General features: G+C 41.0%; 1 protein-coding gene across 4 annotated transcripts in view; it reads right to left on the bottom strand.

Annotated features, from left to right (window-relative positions):
* Cachd1 (cache domain containing 1) overlaps positions 1–21,695 on the bottom strand; it is a 229,200-nt gene that overhangs the window by 71,210 nt on the left and 136,295 nt on the right. For all 4 annotated transcript variants that reach the window (XM_008831067.2, XM_029562505.1, XM_029562507.1 and 1 more), the window contains one exon: positions 18,118–18,224. In XM_008831067.2, coding sequence (XP_008829289.2) covers positions 18,118–18,224 — 107 coding nt within the window. The remainder of the gene's footprint in view (positions 1–18,117; positions 18,225–21,695) is intronic.

The following is a 21,695-nucleotide window of genomic DNA, read 5'->3' on the forward strand; positions in this document are numbered from 1 at the left end:
GTGGCTATGTACCAATGAAAGTCTATTTGCAAAAACCAGTGCCCCCAAAGCCATGTGGGATTCAAGGCATTTCTAAACACTTGAGCTTTTAGAAATCAGAGGTCTTTCATTTCCCCTGTCACCTCCACATCATACCAAGGAGCCAAAGCACAGCCCCTCAAAATCCAAAGAGTGAAAATTATCTCTAAGGCATATGAGGAAACAGGCTCGGAGAGTTTCTGTGACATGCCTGACGTTTCACTTTGAACAAGAAGGGCACACGACTCAAGCCAGTCTGCGACCACAATGCCTGTCTCCTCACCTAGGCCAGACAAATTGCCCTTGTCAAGGTTGCCCCCAGGATGGAGTGAGCATGCTCTTGGGCGGCGTCTGGCTGATGGGAGCGTGTGCAGACACGACAGGCTTCTTTTCTCCTTGCCTCCTGGGGTCTGAAGCCTGAACCTTGATCTCATATTTGCACTGTTCTCCAAGCAGCCCTGCCAATCCCGCAAGAAAAAGGCAAACACTGTCTTTGGAAAGTAAAGGAAAGCCTGATGATCTCATTTAAAAGTAACATCTGTAATAATAAACAGACTCTAGCAAAACTATTAAAAGGGGAGCCAATGGGACCGCGAATGGTTTAAAAATAAATCGTAAGTCATATAGTAGGTGATACATTTAGTCTCGCCACAAAGGATCGTTCTGGATCCTTGTTCTTGTTCTAGTGCTGAGTGCAGCGGACAAGGTTTCTCAAATTCTCCTGCTGAGGAGTCCTTTGGCAGCTGATTAAATTTCATCCATTATCTGGTACTAGCAGAAGAAGATAAATATGAGGCTAATGAGACTCCCAGGACCTAGAAGTAATCCATCAATATGGTGAGCATATAGCCAGGCAGGCCCTTCTCTGGCCAGATTGGGATAAGAGAGCTATATTAACTGCGGAGGCAACTTAGAAGGGCTCCCATCATGCGTGTGTGTCACATGACCTGGCCGCTTGGATGGTGTCTAAACACACTTTTCACTCCTTCCTCAACTGTCTTGGAAACTGTCTGGGAAAGAGCTGGACCCAAACTACAGGCCCATGATGCACAGTAGTAGGCTTTAAGCTATTAAAGGGAAGGCTTTGTATCTGTCCAAGTGGCATCCCACACCTACCTTAGACACACACGTGTGAAAGGGGCAGTGAATGGCCTTTTCCCCACTGAAGTTTATATCCAAGTTTGAAGTTACTGTGTCCTCTGAAATCTTGGAGCCAGTAATTTCTTCCCACTTTCATGTCAGTACTATTGTTGCTAAGTTTTAGAGCCTCCATTCCTAGATCTAAGAACCTGGAGGGCTAACCCTGAGTCTGGCCCCTCTGTGCCACCCAAATGAAGTCTCCATTCTGTCCACAACCAGACATGTTCTCTGAGAATTATCTATTATGCACAGGATGAGATGACCTGAACTTCTGTTGGATAAATTCTAAAGTCTCACTTTCCTCTAATGCTAAAACCAATTAAAAATAATACTCTTACTACATCATTATATAGAAGCACAGATAATTTTAAATTGGTTTTAAAAGGTCAGCCACTCCCTTCTCCAAACATCACTGTCATGATGAGAAAGTCTGCCAATAAAACTAGTGGAGAAATTAACAGGTAAATGGAGAGATTAAAAGTCAGTTTGTGGGATGTGTTCATGGGTCTAGCCATGTCAAGCTTATAAATTCTACATGGTAAATGTGAAATTTATTTGACATCAGCTATATCTCAATACAGCTGTTTTGCTAATAGAACAGTGAAAATGTATGGAGCCTCCTACAAAAGTGTCACATACTGTGTGCCATTTTTCATGAATACCCGTGAGCGCAGGCTTTTACTCCATTTCACAGAGGCAACAAGGCTGTAAGGGCAAAGCTGTGACTAACCTAGGTGTACTTAGCTTTGAAACCTCTGCTCTTTACCAAATACTACAGCACTTGTGTGAATCAAGAAGTACAAGACTGGGCAGGACAGATGGCTCGGTGGTTACGAGAACACACTGTTCTTGCAAATGATCAAAGCTGGGTTCCCAGTACCCACATTGGGGAGCTCCCAACCACCTGTAAGTCTAGCCCCAGGGGATCCAATGCTCCCTCTGTCCTTTGTAGGCAACTGCATTCACATGTACATACCCACAAACAGACACATGCATAACACATAATGAATAAATAAAACAAATCTTTTTTAAAAAAAGTGATGCACATGATGGACCACAGCACTCAGGAGATGGAGGCAAAAGGAACCCAAGCTTGAGGCTAGCCTGGGCTACACAATGAGGCCATCTCAAAACCAAAACAAAGACGGGGTGGAGAGATGGCTCAGAAGGAGTCTGCACTGCTCTTGCAAAGGACTGGAGTTCAGTTCTAGCATGCACATCATCAGGTGGCTCACAACTGCCTATACAAGTTTCAAGGGGTCTGATGCCCTCTTCTGGCCTTCACAAGCATCTGCACCCATGTGCACATACCGACACACAGACATACATGCACACACATAATCTAAAAATTAGTAATTAAGAAAACAACGAGAAAAAACAATAAGAAATTAAAGCAGAGCAAAGCAAAACAAGCATGAATTAGCAATTAGCAGGTAAAAAACATGCTATTTCTAGCGAGGCAGAATAAATATATAAATGTGCAGGTGTGTCTTTAAGTTGCATTAGTTTTAAATATATAATGGAAAAAAGTTAATGAAATAACAACAAAAATGTGATTTTATAATTGAAATGAGATGTAAAGCTAAAGTAAGCATTAATCTGGTAAGAAGAAACAAGCACTAGGTGAAAGTTGGTGTTACGTGTTTGTTACTGACCCCCAGGCTGGGTTAACTGACGATGCATGGACTTTGGCTTCAGCTTAGGAGGCTGAATTCACAATAATCACAGCATGCACTGTTCAAGGCAACATTAAACAATCAATTGAATATTTCAGATAAGAGAAGGGGCTTTTATGTGACTGAGAAACTATATAAATCCACAGGTTAGCGATGTGGGCCTTAGGATTCTTTTCCTTTCATTGTCAACTTGGGGAAGACTAAGAAAGCTATTTGGACGTGGGCCTAGCACTCTTTTATACTTCCTTCTCAACTCATGCCAGCACTTGCTTATTATAAGGAAGACTCTGATGGACCCAGAATGAGAAGCCACGAGATCAGGCCCCATCTTTTAAGTCTGGCAAGCTTTCTGACCATAAATTTATTCTCTATTGAGCATTCAAAAGCATCTATCTAAAATGTACATCACGCCCTACTTTCAAAGCTTCCTATGGACTTGTATCTACTATTAAATTCAATCTCTGCAGGCCCCAGACAGTCTTACCCTCCCTACTCTCCAGATCTACCTTCCCGTCTTCCACGTACACTTTCACTTCCACATGTGTGCTGGACCTGCTTCCAAGGATCCTTAGGCCTAAACAACTCTTTTCTTTCCTTTTTTTTAAAGAAAATTATTTATTTATTTAATGTGTATGAGTGTATTGCCTGAAAGTATGAAAGTGCAGTGCCTGCAGAAGTCAGAAGAGGGCATCAGATCCCCTGGAACTGGAGTTATAGGTCGTTGGGAGCCACCACGTAGGTGCTGGGATTCTAGCCTGGGTCCTCTGCAAAAGCAGCCAATGAGTGCTCTTAACTGCTGAGCCATCTTTCCAGCCCCTACACAACTCTTTTCTTCATCCACTATTCACCTAGTCAGCTCTCTCTTATCCTTCAAATTTTGCCTTTAATTTAACTTTCTCAGAGATCATTCCCTGATAGCCCTCAATCATTACCTTCATATCCAATACGCTTCTTCATAGCAAAACTTGAGACTGTTCTATGAACCATTTATATAGCTGTTCATTTAACATCTTTCATACTGAGGAACTGTAAACTACAGGAGGACAGGAACCCAAATCAGATTCTTTCAGAGCCTGTCATGGGCCTGTCTTAGCCTACCTTAAATGAACATGGGACACATGTATTAACTTCTAATTAAATGTCATATACACACCTAGGTAGACATTTTGTAGATGTGAGATAGAATGTGAAGACCCTGGCAATACAGTATTCTACAGAATACTTGTTCTTAGGATCACATGGCAGATGTGGTTCGTCAACCTCTCCTTTGCCCAGTGTCATTCCACATATCCCTAGCCCAGGGAAAGACCCAAATTTAACATTTGAGGTATGATTTCTCCAAAATGTACATAATAAACAAACAAAACACAAAAACAAACAAATCCTAGCAAGTTAGACCACTGCAAGGCGAGGACCATGGATTTATAACTAAGAACAAACTTCCAGCTAGCTTCCATAAAGTTTATGGGGAAAAAAGGAAAATTCTTACTTTCCACTGAGACGGTATAAATGGACACTGCGTCCCAACCATCCCAACAAATCAGGGAATGTTTCGATGAGTAAGGCGGAGATAACTTAATCCCAGCCTTTAGCCTATGAGAGCCATGACAGGCTGTGGTCTCACATGAGAAAGTGCATGCTCATCTTTAGTAATAAGTTAATTACAGAAGCAATTCTGTAAGTGCTAAAAAGCAGGAATCATGCATAGGTGCTTAGGAGCATTTGGACAAAGCCCTGTAGACCATTAGGTGGCCAGTAGCAGTTGTATTTATTCCTAAAGACTTTATCTTTCAATTTTGCTTCAGACTGAGTAATGGGAACTTCTGCATATAGCTACAAGTCGACAGGTTGGGCCATCAGCTCCAATGCAGAGAACATTCACATTCTATTTCAATGTGCTGGCTTTCACAATTTAGGCTCATAAGCAGTATATACAGTTCTTTACTCATGTATTAAGAACAATTTAGTGGTAGGTCTATGCTACAATTTGGAAATATTTTTTGTTACCATGGTTAGGGTCAGAGCCCGGGCCCTGGCAGCCCTAACAAATGAGACTTGGCAACCCGATTCCAATAGGTTAAGTAAAGAACCAAATAGTAAAAACCCAAACAGAAGGTTCAGTGTGGTCTCACAGGGAAGAGAACAAGGAGTGCCAGTGACCTCCCCAAGTCCACCTTCCTGGTCTTCACTTGAGGTTCAGGTGTAAACAGAAGGCAAAAAGTGTGCATTGTCAAACAGCCGTGGCCAAGGTGTGGTTCAGGCCATCATCTTTGCTTTGACTCCTCTGTCCTACAAGGGGTCTGATATGTTGTCAACACTGTGTGAAATCTCTTTCCAGAAGACAAGCTACCCCTCTGGCTGGCACCAGTTTTTTTTTCTTTCTGGGCATGATTCCTAGAGAAATTCCAATTTCTTTGGGTCCACAGTTTTCAGTACTCTTACATGAGAAGGGAGGGGCACAGGTGCTACAAACGCTTTCCTGCATTATAGTCTGAGTGACTCCCTCAAGGGTTCAGTTGCTGAAATTCAATCCCCATTGTGACATATTAGGAAAGAAACTTAATCCAGCAACGGCATACAGAGGTGGGGCTCTTGGGAGATGATTGGAATTAGTCAGGGTCCTTGGGGTGAAGCCCTGTGATTGAATAACTAGAGGGAGAAAGAGATACCAGCCAACACAGACAGCCATGAGCATTGTCTATCTCCTGTCATGTGACATCCTGTGCTGCTTTAGGAGTCTGCTGGGGGAGGCCATCACCAGATATAACCTGTGCACTATGAGCCAAAGTAAAATATCTTTTCAGCTTGGCCTCCCTTGAATATTTACTTATAGTAACATAAAGTAAATCAATACAGTTTAATGTCTTCCATAATTTAGAAATCATGATGATCATACACTCACAGTGGTATTATGAAACATCTTTAACAATCATTATGTAAGATAAGACATAGCTTAGACTTCTTTGGTGACCTATGGTAAGTCACCAGTATGGCAAGCACACTGTGGATTGTTGCTTTAATATACCATAAAATTAGAAGCTAGAGAAAGTTCTAATTTATTTAACACCTAAATTCACTAATACCATAATTCTATCCAAGAACTTCTTCAGTGGGGACAGGGTTCATGAGGATACCAGATTAAAAGTCCTTATTACTCTAAGAGAAAATAAACTCTTACTACTTTTAATACTCATATGGGTGAGAAATTCCCTTACAAAGGAAGCTTCCCTGTAAGACTGCTGCAGTGACAGTATTAGAAAAGTATACTTCTAAATAGTGGCGAGTATGGGTAGGAATACATGTTACTGTTTCCAAAGTTACATAGTATTGGTCCTATTTTAGGTTGGCAAGAGATTACAGTATCCCAGAAAAGACCAAAAATGTTTCTAAAAATTAGAACACTGAAGGCCTATGATAGAAAAAAAAATTGATGCAAATTCTAAGCAGATACCAATCATTTTGAAATAGCTATTGGCTTATTTTTCCTTAACAGCATACAAACTGTTGTCGGATGAGCAGCTAAAAACATATGCCTTTTGTTTCTCAGGTATTCTCACTTCCCATTTACTGGGTCTCAAGATCCACCAGCACAGACAGTACTAACTCTCTATAAATCATTCTAACATATGGAGCCCAGATTCCCTGGCCCCTGGATATTTTCTTTCAAATTTGACTATCCACATCTGACTGATTCTTACGTCACCAATCACTGCTGCTAAAAGCCAACCAACCATACACCCTCAATCTTGCCAGTTCTTTTAAATGTAACAAGAGTGGCACAGGTTACAAAGAGCTTATAGTTAGGTAAGAATTTTGGTCTGTTCAACAATGTTACTCAATAGAGGTAGGACTAAAGGAAAGTGTTTGTAGTGGAAAGATTGTTGCCTTCCCCTTCAAGAGCTCTAGGTTTTTTGATACTCAAATACACAAGCTGCCTACTTCCCACAGCTTGCCAAATAGAAAACAGAAGAGCTGTCTAAATATACTGGAGTTCAGAGACACAAAAGCACACAAGCTTCCTCCACAGACCAGAATACACAGCACATCTCAGTAACAGCCTGTGAAATAACAAACACTTCGAAAAGTAATAAAACTAACTAACATCCTGAGGACTCCCAGTAAAACTTCTGGCATCATACCCTACCATACCGTTTCAGTTCTCATTCCTTACATCTGCGTACTAGTGACCATGGACTCTGTGCAGTCTGCTTTAGGGACCTGGGTTCTGTTTATGCAACTTCAGCATATTAAGTTCCTGGTCATGTACCAGACACTAATTCTTTTTGGTTTTAGTTTTTTGGCTTATTTGGAGTTTTGGTCTTTTTGAGACAGGGTCTCCCTGTAGCCTAAGCTGGATTAGAACATGCTATGTAGACCAAGACGGCCTCAATCTCACAAAGCTCTGCCTGTTTCTGCCTCCTGAGTACAGGGACTAAAGATGTGTACCACCAGGCCCAGTCGGCTCAGTAACTTGTTCTTTTGCATACAGTACATTAGTTCTTCTATGAAGTGTATTTATCATCTTGAAACTAAGACTTGGAGAGGTTAAATTTCCAAGCACATGATAGCCAGCAGGGCAGAATATTGAGGTTGACCAAAGAGAGCCCATTATTCTTATTTATATCAAAGAATGTTCTGGTTCAGAAGGAAGAAGTAGCTTAAGCCTTGAACCCTGAGTGGGACTCAGACCACGGAGCCCAGTGATCCTGCCACCACACAAGTCATCCTAGCTAAAGCCCAATGCCAGTTGACCAAGCTTGGTGCTCGGCTCAACTCCATGATCCTTTCCTATTTACTTCCATTTATTTTAGCCTAATATCAAGGAAAGGACATACCTAAACCTCTGGTTTTAAGTTTAGGACCAGCCCTCTCTGTCCTTAATTCATTTGAGACTTGGAGAACTACAATGAACCTTTGGGACAATCCAAAATCAGGAATGACCACTGCTCCTCCTTCCCTCCTCTCCTCTATGGACTCCTGGAGGACTGAAAGGCTGAGTGATCTCCATATGTTCATAGACGGAATAACAGAAAATGAACAAATGAACAACAGAAAATGACCCAACTTTGGGGCAACTAACTCTATCATTCCATCTGTACCCTTGGTTTTCCTAGACTTATTCTCTGTCTTCGGCATGCAAACATTTTCATAGGATTTTCCTTCCTTTTTTTTTCTTATAGGCTATGTTAAGAGCCTCAACTGTTACGGATCACACTTTTCTCAGTCACCAATATCAGTGGTTTCCACTGAGACTGCCTAGCTCGTCCTCTGAGATGAACTTCATTATCAACCGCTAGTTTTTTCTTTTCATTCTTCACAAAGCTCCCCACCTTCTCCTGCTCAAATCTGTCAGTCGGTTGACTCCAAAGTTTAAAAACAAAAACTAAACAAAACAAAAAATCTTCCAACTGATATGTAAAATGTGGCTCAGCAACCCTAGAAACTTCTATTAGGCAATGAGCCATTTTTTGCCACACAAGTTTTAGCTTCTAGAACGTGCACTTGTCACAAGCAAGTCACATCACCTGGATAATCCCTATCCATCTTCTAAGACCCTTCTCAGATTTAGGACCTGGGTCAGATGCCTAGGCTTCCCTTTATCATTTTATTACTTAACACCTGGCTCTAATTGTACACAATAAAGTTATGAAAAAAGCATGGCAGCTGAGCCAACACAAGACTGAATGACCACCCTGACCTGCAAGGTCCCTGGGGGTGGCAGGGGCCAATGCTGAAACTGTAAAGATGCTCACCTTCTCCCACAGTCAATTTTGCTTCCTTCCTTTTTCTCATAGGCTGCTCAACTCTACCTCACAGTTAACTTCCTGGGAAATGAATCATGTCATAAAAATCATAAAGAAATCTTACCTAGGCATGTCAGAAAAGGTGAAAAATAAGTTGGTCCTTCAGAAATGAATACTGTTTTACATATGAGAGAGGGCAGACAGTATATTGTAGTATATCATGAACAAAAGCATGCTAGAAAAACTAGAGCTGCTTTGAAATTGCATCTCACCCCACTGAGAAGGGTTATCATTAAGAAAACAAAGACGAACACGGCTGGAAAATATGTGGGGAAAAGAAGAATTCTTGTACACAACTCCTGGGAATGTAAACTGGTACAGTCACAATGGAAATCAGCATAGAGATTCCCTAAATATATACTCAATATAATCCTGCTATAATCAGTTCTGGGCACACACCTTAAACATTCGAAGTCAGCATTCCACAGAGATACTTGCACATCCATTTTACTGATGAATTATTCATAGTAGCCAGGATATAGAGCCAACCTAGGTATCTAGCAGCAGATGAATGGGTAAAGAAAATGTGGTGTATACACAATGGAACTTTATTCAGCCATAAAGAAGGATGAAATCATGGCATCTGCAGGAAATTGAATGAACTAGAGATCATTACAGTAAAATAAGCCAGACACAGAAAGACAAGTACAGCATGTTTGCTCACATGTGGAATCTAGACTTCAGTGTGTGCATGTGTATGTGTGAGTGTATGCATGAGTGTGAGAATGAGGTGTGCATGTGTAGGTAGGGGTATTAGAAAGGGGGACCATTGTGGAAGACGAAACTTAAGGGAAGTGGTAGGGAGAAAAAAGAGAGTGTAAGAGAGTTTCTGTGACATGAACAGCAGAACTGCTTGGGGGTGGGCAGGGGGAGGGGAGAAGAGGAGCTGGAGAGGGCAGTGGAGGAAGGGAACGAATAAGAACAAGAAATAATGTGAAATACATGTGAAAATAGCACAATAAAACCCACTATTCTGTATGCTAACTTAAAATTGTGATTTTTTTTTTTTTCTTTTTTTGGATACAGGGTCTCCCGCAGCCCTGAAATTCACTATGTAGACCAGGTTGGACTCGATCTCACAGATATCAGCCTGCCTTTGCCTGAGTGCACCACCACACCTGGCTCTAACTTAAAATTTAATAAAATAAAAAAGGGACTAACACAGGGAGATGCTGGGTTCTCAGCGTGTGGCAATATTTACTCTCTCCTGTTCTCGTTGAGTCACTCGCTCAAGTTAGGTCAAAGCTGACAGAATCTGGAGAATCACTGGGTGGAAAAATGTAGAGAAGAATTCCAGTGTAGCCAGGATTGGGGGTGGGAGGCATGACTGTGACCATGAACTTAGATTGGGCAGTAAATACTATGCCAGAACTCCAATGAGCTGTCCACTGGACCACACAGCCTGCTGTGGGGGGTCAGTTCAGAGGAAAGTTTAGCTCTTGTTTTGATTTCTTAGGGTACTCCAGGAAAATCACGGAGAGACAAAGTGAAGGTTTTTCAGTAAGTAAACTCAGCAATGGGCTGGGGCTGGAGGTCTAGAACTAAGTAGTTCCTGCGGCAGCTGAGTGCAAGCTAACTTCAGAACCAGCAAGGAAAGGAGGAGGGTAGAAAGAGGCTATGTGTGGACATCCACACCACGAAATAATAAAGGAAAAGGAGCCCAAGGACAAAGATGAAAAGATCTGGGCAGAGAAAATGGTAACGAGAACAGAATGAGTTTCTAGAAACTGAAGGATGACAGTTTAAAAAATGAAGTTTATGTGTCAACTGTTTAAAGCTTTTACTTACTTAAAGCTGTTAAGTAAAATGCTTGAGTGCTAGCTACTCAGCACTTTAAATTTTGGGATAAAGTGGAATAATCTGAAATAATCTAAGTGTTGAACTGGGGTGGGCTGGCTAGTTCAATAATGACACAATAATTGCTACAATGATACAAAAGTGCATACATACATGTGTATAAGACTTTTCAGGATGCATTCCCTAATTTAAGAAAGAAGGTTGTATTCATTGTAATCAAATGGACTATAAATATATATTATGCTCTATTTTTATAATTATGATTTTTTAAAATTTATTTTTATTTTATGTATAAGAGTGTTTTGCCTGCATGTAAGTGCAGCTAGGCATGCAATCCCCATGGAGGCCAGAAGAGGGCATCAGATCTCCTGGAACCAGAATTACAGATGGTTGTTAGCTGCCATATAGGTGCTGGAAACTGAACTGGGGTCCTCTGCAAGGGCAGTCAGTGCTCTTAACCACTGAGCCATCTCTCCAGTCCTTGGTCATATGCTTTTAATCATCATCTTATGGCTTATAAAATACCCTAGCTGGGTGTGGTGACACAGGTCTTTAATCCAGCACTTGGGAGGCAGAGGCAGGCAGATCTCTGTGAGATGGAGGTCACTCTGGTCTACATAGTAAGTTCCAGATCAGCCAGGGCTACATGATGAGATCCTGTACTTAAAAAAAAAAAAAAAATCCTAGTGACTATAACAGACACTGTGGTTTGAATTTGAATTGTCTCCACAAACTACTGTTTTGGACTATTGGTCCCCAGCCTGAGGTACTATTTTGGCTGGCAAAGTAGGTGACTAGGAGCTAGATTTTGAGATTTCTCCATCCCACCCTTTCCAGAACCATGTTCTCTGCTTCCTGTCCATACCATGTGAATGTACATATGCTCCCGCCAGCAGGGCCAGGCCAGTACCACCATGCCTCCTGCTTTGATGGAATCGTAAGCCAAAATCAACCTTTCTTCCCTCAAATTGTTTGTCGGGTATTTAGTAACAATGACATAATACCAATAGAGGTTTGTTGTGAGAAATTACAAGACAGGCCAGACTTTGAAGCAGTAGCTTGAAGAGAAAATGAGAGCTAGGAAAAAAGGGCCCTGTGTTTCTGTGTCTAATTTTGTGTATACCTAGAAGTACTAATAGATGTACATATTAGATGAATAAAAACTGAACCACAGAAACTCAAAAATCTAGATTTCTGAGTTAACGGACAGATTTCAGAAGCTATAACTGTTAATCACAACTTTTATGATGTAAATATAATCATGAAGGAATAAAAAGAAGATTCCCAAATCCTAAGCTTTTTCTTTTATGTTAGATAGAATGTGGCCTTTTCACTATATTGTTACTAGGAGAATTTTGATAATGATTATTTATTATTTATTTATGTATTTTGGGGAGGCATTGGTGATGGAGTCCAGGGCCTTCTGCATGTTAGGAAAGCACACTATGATTGAGCTATAGCAACAGCCCTGCTAATGGTTATCTAATAGTTAGATGGTACAGATGTTCCTTGATTTACAATGGGACCATGCTCTGATAAATCCACCATAAATTAATGTCACATTGAAAATGTGGTTGATATGTCTATCCTATCAACACCCTCACTCAGGAACTCAGTACCCGTAGAATTCTTGTTGTTTGCTCTTATGACTGAGTGGCTCACTGGGACCTGAAGTTTTGCTAATGTGCAGACTGAGGGTAGATTATCACCCTGTATACTATAAGCTGAAAAAAAGATTAAAAATTCCAAGGATGGTTCTAACGAATGAGTTTAGACTCTGCAGCATCATCAAGTTAAAAAAAAAAGTCAAATCTTAAGTTGGAAGCCATCTATAATTTTTTTGTAAGTTGGGGACCATCTATAATTTTTTAAACTTTAAAAAAATATTTTATTTTTTATACTTTTATGTGTATGAGCAAATTGTCTGCATGTATGTAAGAGCAACCATATTATACAATGCCCTTGGAGGTCAGAAGAGGGCATTGGATCCCCTGGAACTGGAGTTAAAGGCAGTTGTAAGCCACCACGTGGGTACTGGGAATTGAACCCAGGTCCTTTGCAAGAGCAGCTGGTGCTCTTAACTGCTGAGCCATCTCTCCAGCCCTGGGACTATCTATATTTTAAAGGAAAGAGAAAAACTTACAGCACACAGGCAGTCATGGCAAATCACCATGGAAGGAAGGAGGAAGTCAGCAAACTGAGAACGGTCTGCGGAGGTTTTCCACTGTCTTTAGCCTCTAGGGCCACTTGTACTTCTTGTAACATTGACTTCTCTAATGTGACTTCTAAATGCTCCTCGCACCCTGCGAATCCTGTATCTCCATGAAGACAGAAACATTATCAAGATCTAAGTTTGCAGCTTCAAATGCTCTTTAAAAGCAAGCACAGAAAGTCGAGACACTTCCTTTCAGTAAGAAAGACTAACTCCCACTTCTCACCTCTGTTGCATAACTCTAGAGAGCAAGAGGCGACTTTCCTTAGAATCTTCAAATAAACTCTCAGGCCATGCACCAAAAAAGAAGGAAAAAAAAAAAATCCTCAGCAGGAATTTGGAGATAAAAGCAGAAACGCACCATAATATAACACACGCGCTGTCAAACTTCAGTTATTTGAATGGAATCAGGGACAACGAGTCAATTTAGAAAGGAGAGATCTGGCAGGGGTTGTTTTAAGAAAAAGATTTCACATATGTGTTGGATGGATGGACACATGACCTAGTTTTGGATAAATAAATCTAAGAATGGTTTATAATTTATGTGAGTCTATTTCCAGCTAGTCTGAAAGGCAACCTGAAGCTATGTTATCAATTAGGGAGCCATTGATGGATTATATACAGTCTGAAAGGGCCTGGGGCCGGACATCTTACAGATGTAAATATCAGACATGTGATAGCCTACAGAGTACATTAATTCTGCTCCGAAAAGGGGCATGGGCTGCAGAAGGAGGAAAAGGGGGTACTGAGGTCGCACTTCACCCTTTACCACCCCTCTCACATTTCAAGTAAGTGCTCAAGTGTGTGGACTTTGGGGCATAGCCACCGCCTGGTAGAATGTCACAAAACTTCAAATGCAAGCAAGCCAGTTCTTAAATACCTAAGTGTTGCCAAGAGCTGCTTGTAAAGTGAGCTGCATCAACCATGCCGAGAAAAACTCCCACTCTGCAGTAGGTCACGCTTGGAACATGCTCTCAGAACTACCAGAGTTCAAGATCTGCTCCTTACCTACATCCTGTTCACTTCTGCCACCTCTACTCCAGTTTTCAAATCCTCTTAACTATCCCTCCCTTAACAACAAACACTGAAATAAAACAGCATTTCCTGGGAATCCTTGTTCGTAATTTTTTTGTAGTGCATGGAACACACTAGGCAAATGCTTGGCCAATGAGTCACGCTCCCAGCCCTTGCAAGGACTATTGATGATGTCCATATAGCAGAGTTTAACTCTAAAACCTCAGTAGTAGAAAGTAATCACAGAGCAACTAACAAGGTCTTCACTCTTCTGACTCTCACACACACAATGGTTCTGCTTTATAAATTTCTAAGACTCAGTAGGAAGGGGATCGCCTCAAGTTCCAGACCCTGGGATAACTTTCTACAGTGAATGTTCTCTTCCCTTCCCAATCTCCTGTATCCTCCAGAAGGCTCAAGTGTCACTAGCTCTTCTCTGTGGCACCAGGTCCTTTAGTATATGTGTTGTAATTTCTCAGTATCATCCTGATTCTTAAGACCCTCCATTTTCTTTCTAAGCAAACCTCAGTACATATGCTCATTGTCTCCAACTTCCTCTGCTCCATTCAAGAGCCCCAGTCTTTGAGGGTCAGCCTCCATCCTACTCTACCACTCTGCCCCTCAACTTCTGCCGCGTCACTAAATCCTACGGTTGGCTTTCTAACCTGCACCCCACTGGAGTGGCTGGACCCTGCTGCTCTCTTCCTGTCTTGAAATACTTTACCACTTAGTTCAGGGAGATGCCCTCTTGGTCCACCCCCCACTAGACTGACTGTTCCTCTTCTGATTCCTTTTCCGTTTCCTCTTCACTCGGTGTCTCTGAGTGACAAAGTGGCTCCATTTCTGGAGTTCTCTTCGACCCCAGTCACTTGCAGCATGATTTTAGTCAGTTATATGATACAGGTGCTACCCAGACACAATGAACCAAATTTAAATTTCTGTTCTTTCCTTGTCCCTAGACTCCAGACTTGTATATCCAGCTGTCTGTGAGGTCTTTCTACTTGAGTATCTCCAATGCATCTCAAACTTCACTCTTAACATAGCAGCCCAAGGTAATCCTAGCCCATTCTTGTATGACATCTTACCTCTAAAATGCTCTACTGCATTCAGAGCCAGTAAGATTTAGCTTTCAGGGATTTGGCCCCCAAGCTATCTCTCTGACCTAAGGTTCTTGTCCAGTCCCCAAGTCCCATGCACCCCACCACAGTCACAGAAACCTTGCAGATTTTAAGCACAACAAACAATTCTCTCAATTCACGAGATGCACTTCTTCCAGTTTATGGTCATGATCTAAAAGGCCCACTTATGCAGAGCTCATCAACAATGCCCAAATGGTGAGTTCCCAAACTCCAAACATCAGCACTCCCTATGCCTCATTCCAAGCTACCTTTGCCTGGTCGCACCTGCACTGTCTCTCTTGTGTTCCTCTAACAGAATTGTACAGACTAAGTAACTTATAAGTATCCGAATGCTTTCAGGAGACTGGGAAGTCTAAGATTAGCAGACACATCTGCTGAGGGCTTTTTTATTATATTGCAATGTAGTGGACGGTATCACATGGGTAAGAGGGAACAGGAGACTGAACTCGAGCCCTTCAATAACTGGCATTAACCCCTTCAGGGGGGCAGGTACAGCCTCATGACTGAAGTTCTTTTCAGGGTTGGAGGAACACACATTCAAACCATAGTAGCATTTACCAACACTCGATGTATATCTCTTACCTATGTGTTTATAATCTGTAGCTTTCAATCTCCAAATAATAATTTCTTTGTTCTGTTTACAGCTTCTGACCTAGTATTTACCACATGGTAGGGTATTTAATAAAACACGTATTGAATAAACCCTAATGGTACATATTTATTTCAACTAGAGGATAGGAGGCAAACACTTGGGAAAATGCTTCTGTATTCATTGAGAAAAAGGCATAGTGCTTGTCAATGATGGAACTAGAGCCCAACAATGCTCTCACTGCAGAAACAATGATCAGACAAAAAATAAGGAAATGGGGGTGAAGGCCTGGTGGCAGCTTCCAAATCTACCAAGGTCTGGCCCTTCACTGAGGTAGGCAGTCCTGGAAGCAGTAGGAAGGGGCCATTCTGGATACCATCACTCCACATGGGCATGCACCACCCTCAGTCCGCCTATGTATTCGTGTATGTGTGTGGGGGGGAGGGGAGCAGCTCTTTACCCACTGAGGCATCTCCCCAGTCCCTGTCTATCCTTTCTTCTCCCAATCACGTAAACAGGAAGTAATAGAGCTTCCTCTAGAAACTCAACATCAGTCTGAGGATCTATTACCAGAGACTCATTAACAAAGACACTCTCTACCAAAAAGGAGTGAACTGCATTTGAAAATAGTCTTCCACATCAGTGCATTCAAGTGACCTCAGATTGAAAATACTTGGAAAACACCTGAGTTGACACTGAACAGATACAGACCCTTTCTTGTCACTTCCTAAATAATGTAGTGGGACAAGTATTCACATATTATCAGGTATTAATCTAATGTAATCTAGAGATGATTTAAAGTATGGAGGAGGAAGTATAGATTATATGTGAATACTACACCATTTTAGACAAGAGAGTTGAGCTTCTGCAGATTTTAGTGACTACAAGATATTTCCTAGAACCAAGCTGAAGGACTACTCTAAACTGAGATTCCCTCCTGTTTTATTTTTTCCTTGATTATTAAAACAACGAATGCTTAGTTTGAAGTTACGAATACTTTACCATTCCACCATAAAAATAACTATGAAAATTAATGAACGGATCTCTAGATTTTGCATAAATGAAAAATGTACTATTTTTTCTTTATTAATTCAAGTAGATACTTATCAAGTCAGCATGACTTGTAACACTTTCAACTATACACAATGCTTAATTACCCCGTGTATCTTTGGGAAGCCTTCTTATCTTGGTTCTACTTAACGATTGCTATTTCAGCAACATGTCTTACGTTACTGAGCATTTTTGAGGAAAAATATTGAATTTGAGGAACCAGAGGATTGAGTGCCAGTCCTATGCCCTGTGCCAGCTGTGGAATCTGCCACAACTAATCTGCTTTTCCCATTCCATGCCACTATCTACTCTTTTAATGAAAAATACCCCCATTTAACTTCCTTCTAGTGGTAAACCTCATCTGCTCTAGAAGACTTCCAGACTCTCTAACCAATTAAAAATGATTGAATATGCTACAAATACAGGCTCAGAGGTATGTGCCTGGCAGAGAAAGGCTGGACCATTTATCTAGAAGCTATGGTTTTATTATCCCCAAGAAGCTTAAAACTTATGGCTCTTTCTTCCTATACCCTACAGATGAGCTGGTTTGTGTATACAATTCCCATAGAAGACAATTTCTCCCTCAGACTGGATAGGGTCCTATAAGTAAATATCCTGGTCCTCTGGCTTCTTTCTTGAGTTTTATGTGTCTACAAGAGGCCTGGGCTTTGGGAAATATATACCTTCATGTTTAAAGATCAAGTCCTCAACTTCCCAGCACTGTAAAGGCCCAGGACCTTCCTGAGCCTCAGATTCACTCAGGTGAAATCTGAAAATGGATGTGGGTGCTATTTCTGAAAGTCCTTCCAGTTCTAACGGTCAAGTTTCTAGGTCTTGAGATCTACCAATCAACAAGTGCACACAAGACAAAATAGGAAAATTTGGAGGGGAATTCCAGGGCAAGAAAACAGAGGCACCATGGTACTTTGAAATCGGAAGCTGCTTTACAAACAGAGATATCTACTAGCTACTGCCATCACATACAATTAAACTCCAGTGAGACCAGGAAGCAAGTTTAATTTCAATATACAGTGCGATGCTATGCTTGTTAGTAGAAAACCTTTACATTATTCATCCAGAAAACTCTAAAACAAATTTAAAATGATTATAAGGGAATACAACTGGATTTCAACTCCTCTTATTACAATAATATCTGGGTCTCTGACATGGTCTTTAAAATAAAAAATGTGGGACTGGAGAGATGGCTCAGTGGCTGAGAGCACTGGCTACTCTTCAAGAGGACTTGGGTTCAGTTCCTAGCACCCACATGGCAGCTAACAACCCTCTGTAATTTCAGTTCTAGGGGATTTGATGCCTTCTTCTGGCCTCAGGCATTGCATGCATGGGTACACTTACATACAGGCAGAACACTCAGACATTAAATAAAATAAAAATTTTAATAACAAATGTAAAACTTGTAAACAATGAGAAAAAAAAGATAGAAGAGCTTGGCACAGTATTTGTCACAGGCATACACATGGTTGTGAAACAGATTCTTCATCCGTGCCAGCTTGATACCTGTCCTTTCCTTATTGATTGTGAACTTTCCAAGAAACAGATAATTTTAAGTATATATTATTTTTCTTCAAAACTTAAAAATGTTTGAGACAGTATATTTATTCAACACTAATATGGTGGGATGTGGTTGACTTTATAAAAACAACAAGCAAATACTGACCTGAATTTAAGTCTCGTCCTGGGTTGAAGGCTCGGCTATTCACAGTGGCAGAAAGTCGGTCACAACTAATGGTTCTAGATACATTGGTGTTAAAGTTCCCATCAAACCTGAAACAACAGAAGAGGATTGGCAATGCTTATTTGGTGGTTTTCTTGGCTAGAAAAACCAACTAACAAAACTACCAGTTCACACTGTGCATGAATAGGTTATGCCTATAAACAGCGGCATGGTGACTTCTTTAACAAAAAATGTTAAATATTCAAAAATTGTTTCAGAATGATGTTGGAGGGATAGCACATGCATCTAGAAGGTTTAGAAATCAAGTTCAGTGCCAGGAGGTTAAAAACAAAAACAAAAACAAAAGCTTTGAACTTTAAAACAATTTTTACTCAGGAACTTGAGTTACTACTATTGACACAAAGCAGGCAGAGAATAGATGGCAAAATGCAAACCCATACGCTAATAGAATGTATGGGACAGAATTCTTTATAATATTGTATCTGGAAACTGGTGAACAACTCTAAAAACAACAGTAAAAGGAGAGCAGAACTGTGGGGAACAAGAGGCCTGGGACTGGATCTCTGTCCTGTCACTACTAAATACTGGAACTTGGGAAACTCATTTAATTTTTCTGAGCCTGTTTTCATATCTGGAAAAAAAAAGTGATAGTAAAACTTACTTTCTAAAGCTGTCAAAAGGGTTAAAAGTTGTATGGGAGGGACTGGTGAGATGGCTCAGTGGTTAAGAGCACTGATTCCTCTTGCAAGAGGACCCGGTTCAATTCCCAGCACCCGCATGGTGGCTAACAACCATCTGTAACTCCAGTTCCAGAGGAATCCGACGCCTTCTTCTGACCTCTGTGGTCACGACACAGGTGCACTTACACACGTGCAGATAATATACTCATACACATGAAATAAAAATAATAAAAATATTTTTTAAATAATACAAAAATATATACATGTATGCATGTGTACAAAAATAAAAGTTGTATGGGAATGCTTCTCAATGCACCTGACCAGAGCTTGCACCTGCTCTGTTTTCTTTTCTAATATGTTATTATTTTTATTTTATGTGTAAGAGTATATAGCCTGCAAGTATGTAAGTGCACTCGTTGTGCAATGCCCACAGAGGTCAGTAGAGGATATCAGATTCCCTGGAACTGAAGTTACACACAGTTATTAGCTGCCATGTAGGTGCTAGGAATTGAACCTGGGTCCTCTGTAAGAACAGTCAGTGCTCTTAACCACTGAGTCATCTCACCAGCCTGTCTGCTCTATTCTCATGCAGACAAAGCTGACAGTTTTAGAATTTTTAGTAGTAGTTTCATGCTATTACTAAAGACAGAACAGTAATACTCTCAATAGTAGTAGCCTATCAATACATACCGGTAGAGTCAGTGAATCTTTTGGTTGAGAAAACTGCAATCTAAAAGAATACACTAGGGCACAGGCCAACAAATTCATATAGTCATTAAGAATATTTTTAAGTGAATTTAATCTAAAAGTCCCAAAAGAGAAGACCTTAAACCTCTGTATAACCTACTTAGGATTACAGGAATTGAGAAGAATCTGAAGATTCTAAGAGACACTCAAATAAACCTCAACCCAAAGTTTGGTACAATGTATACCTCATTAATGAGCAAGTGGATGATTCCATTAACACACCCTAGGAGGAACACTTAAACTCAAGATCCATCCAATCATTCACATGAGCTTTGATTCTCTGTGGTCATCTCATAAAATGTACATACCACTGAACTGGATTGATCCTACAAACAAGGGAACTGGGTTTTCATGTGTCCATGTCAACCCTCAAAATTTAATAAATTTATTTATTATTTATTTATTTATTTATTTATTTATTTATTTATTTCCTTTGGTCTTTTTGAGACAGGGTCTCCTGTAGCCCCACCTGGCCTGGAACTCACTATGTAGACCAGGCTGCCCTTGAACTCAGAGATCTGCTTGCCTCTGCCTCCTGAGTTCCCGAGTGCTGGGATTAAAGGCTTATTTATTTATTTATTTATTTATTTATTTATTTATTTATTATCTTTTCAAAGAAGGAGGTGACTGGATTTTAAGAGCCCTTTAATCCAGCCTGACACCCAGGGCAGAATCACATCAATAATGTCCACTGTGCCTCACAGGACACTGTTGCTTCACCAACATAGGAGCTCTTCCTTGGACTTGCTCCAGTCTTTCTAGACCAGGAGACCGCTGCCTTCGAAGCCCCAGATGGAGACAGAGAAAGGATCAACAGAGCAGCACCTGCCTGTGTGCATGTAGGCAGAGCACTGTAATCTCACTGTCTGCATGCCCTGACAGTACTTATGCTTTTATAAAAGGCCAGATAATAAATACTTGGGGTCCTATGGGTCTTGAGTTCTGCTGCAATGCCTCCACTCTGCCACTGTAGTGGACAAACAGCCACAGAGAACAGAAGACTGAATATAGCTGTCTTGCAATAAAATTTAGTTTTTAAAAATAGGTGCTGTTTAATCCCAGCTCTCAGGAGGCAGAGGCAGGGGGATCTCTGAGTTCAAGGCCAGCCTGGTCTACATAGTGAGTTCCAGGACAGCTGGGGCTACAGGGAGACCCTGTCTCAAAAAGACCCCCCCCCGCACCAAAAAATAGGTAGTGTACCACATTGTTTCTTTGCCAAGGGACAGCCAAGGAAACTTGGAGTTGATGAACAATATGGCCTTTTGTTCTGTTCAGTGTGGCAGTCACATCTGAGCATACCAAGTGTGGCTAACACAGTGAGGACACTACACTTTCTGATTTATTTTAATGCTAACTGTGACTAGTCACTGCACTGTGGTTGCCATACTAGACAATGGACATCTAGAACGTGCTCCTGACTTTGCCTGGCTATCTTTCAGGTCTCTATTTGTGATTAGTTGCTAAGAAAGACTTATCCAGAAGTTGGACAATTTCTCTCAAGTATGGCAAGTGCCTCCATTCTTTCAAATACACATGTTGTATATTGAATTTAAGAGCCTATTTCTGCATTTTGTGTGAGTATGTGGTGAAAGCATGCATGTACATGTGTGTCTGTGTGCTCTCCTGTGTGGCCATGTGAGGATGCCAAAGCAAGTGTTTTCCTCTATCATGCTCCACCTTAACTTTAAAACATTTTATTTTTTATCTTTATTTTATGTGTATGAGTGTATTACCTATATGTATGTAAGTGCACCCATGTTGTGCAATGTCCCCAGAGGTCAGAAGAAAGCATTGAATTCCTCTGAAACTGGACTTATGGACAGTGGTTAGCCACCACATGGGTGCTGGGAACCAAACCTAGGTCCACTACAAGAGCAGCTGAACTTAACTGCTGAACCATCTCTCCAGTCCCTCCACCTTAATTTTTGAGACAGTCACCCACTGAACCTTGCTTGCTATTTTGGCTAGAGTGGTTGGCCAGCAAGTCCCCAGGATCTACTTGTCTCTGCCTGCCAACACTATGCACAGCTTGTATGTGGAGGGTTCTGGGGATACGACCTCAGGTCCTTATGCATCTGTGCCAAGTTCTTTACCCACTGAGCCATCTCCTCAGCCCTATTTGTATATTCTTGA

Source organism: Nannospalax galili, unplaced genomic scaffold (genome assembly GCF_000622305.1).
Source record: "Nannospalax galili isolate Female #2095 unplaced genomic scaffold, S.galili_v1.0 scaffold553, whole genome shotgun sequence".
Taxonomy (NCBI): Eukaryota; Metazoa; Chordata; class Mammalia; order Rodentia; family Spalacidae; genus Nannospalax; species Nannospalax galili.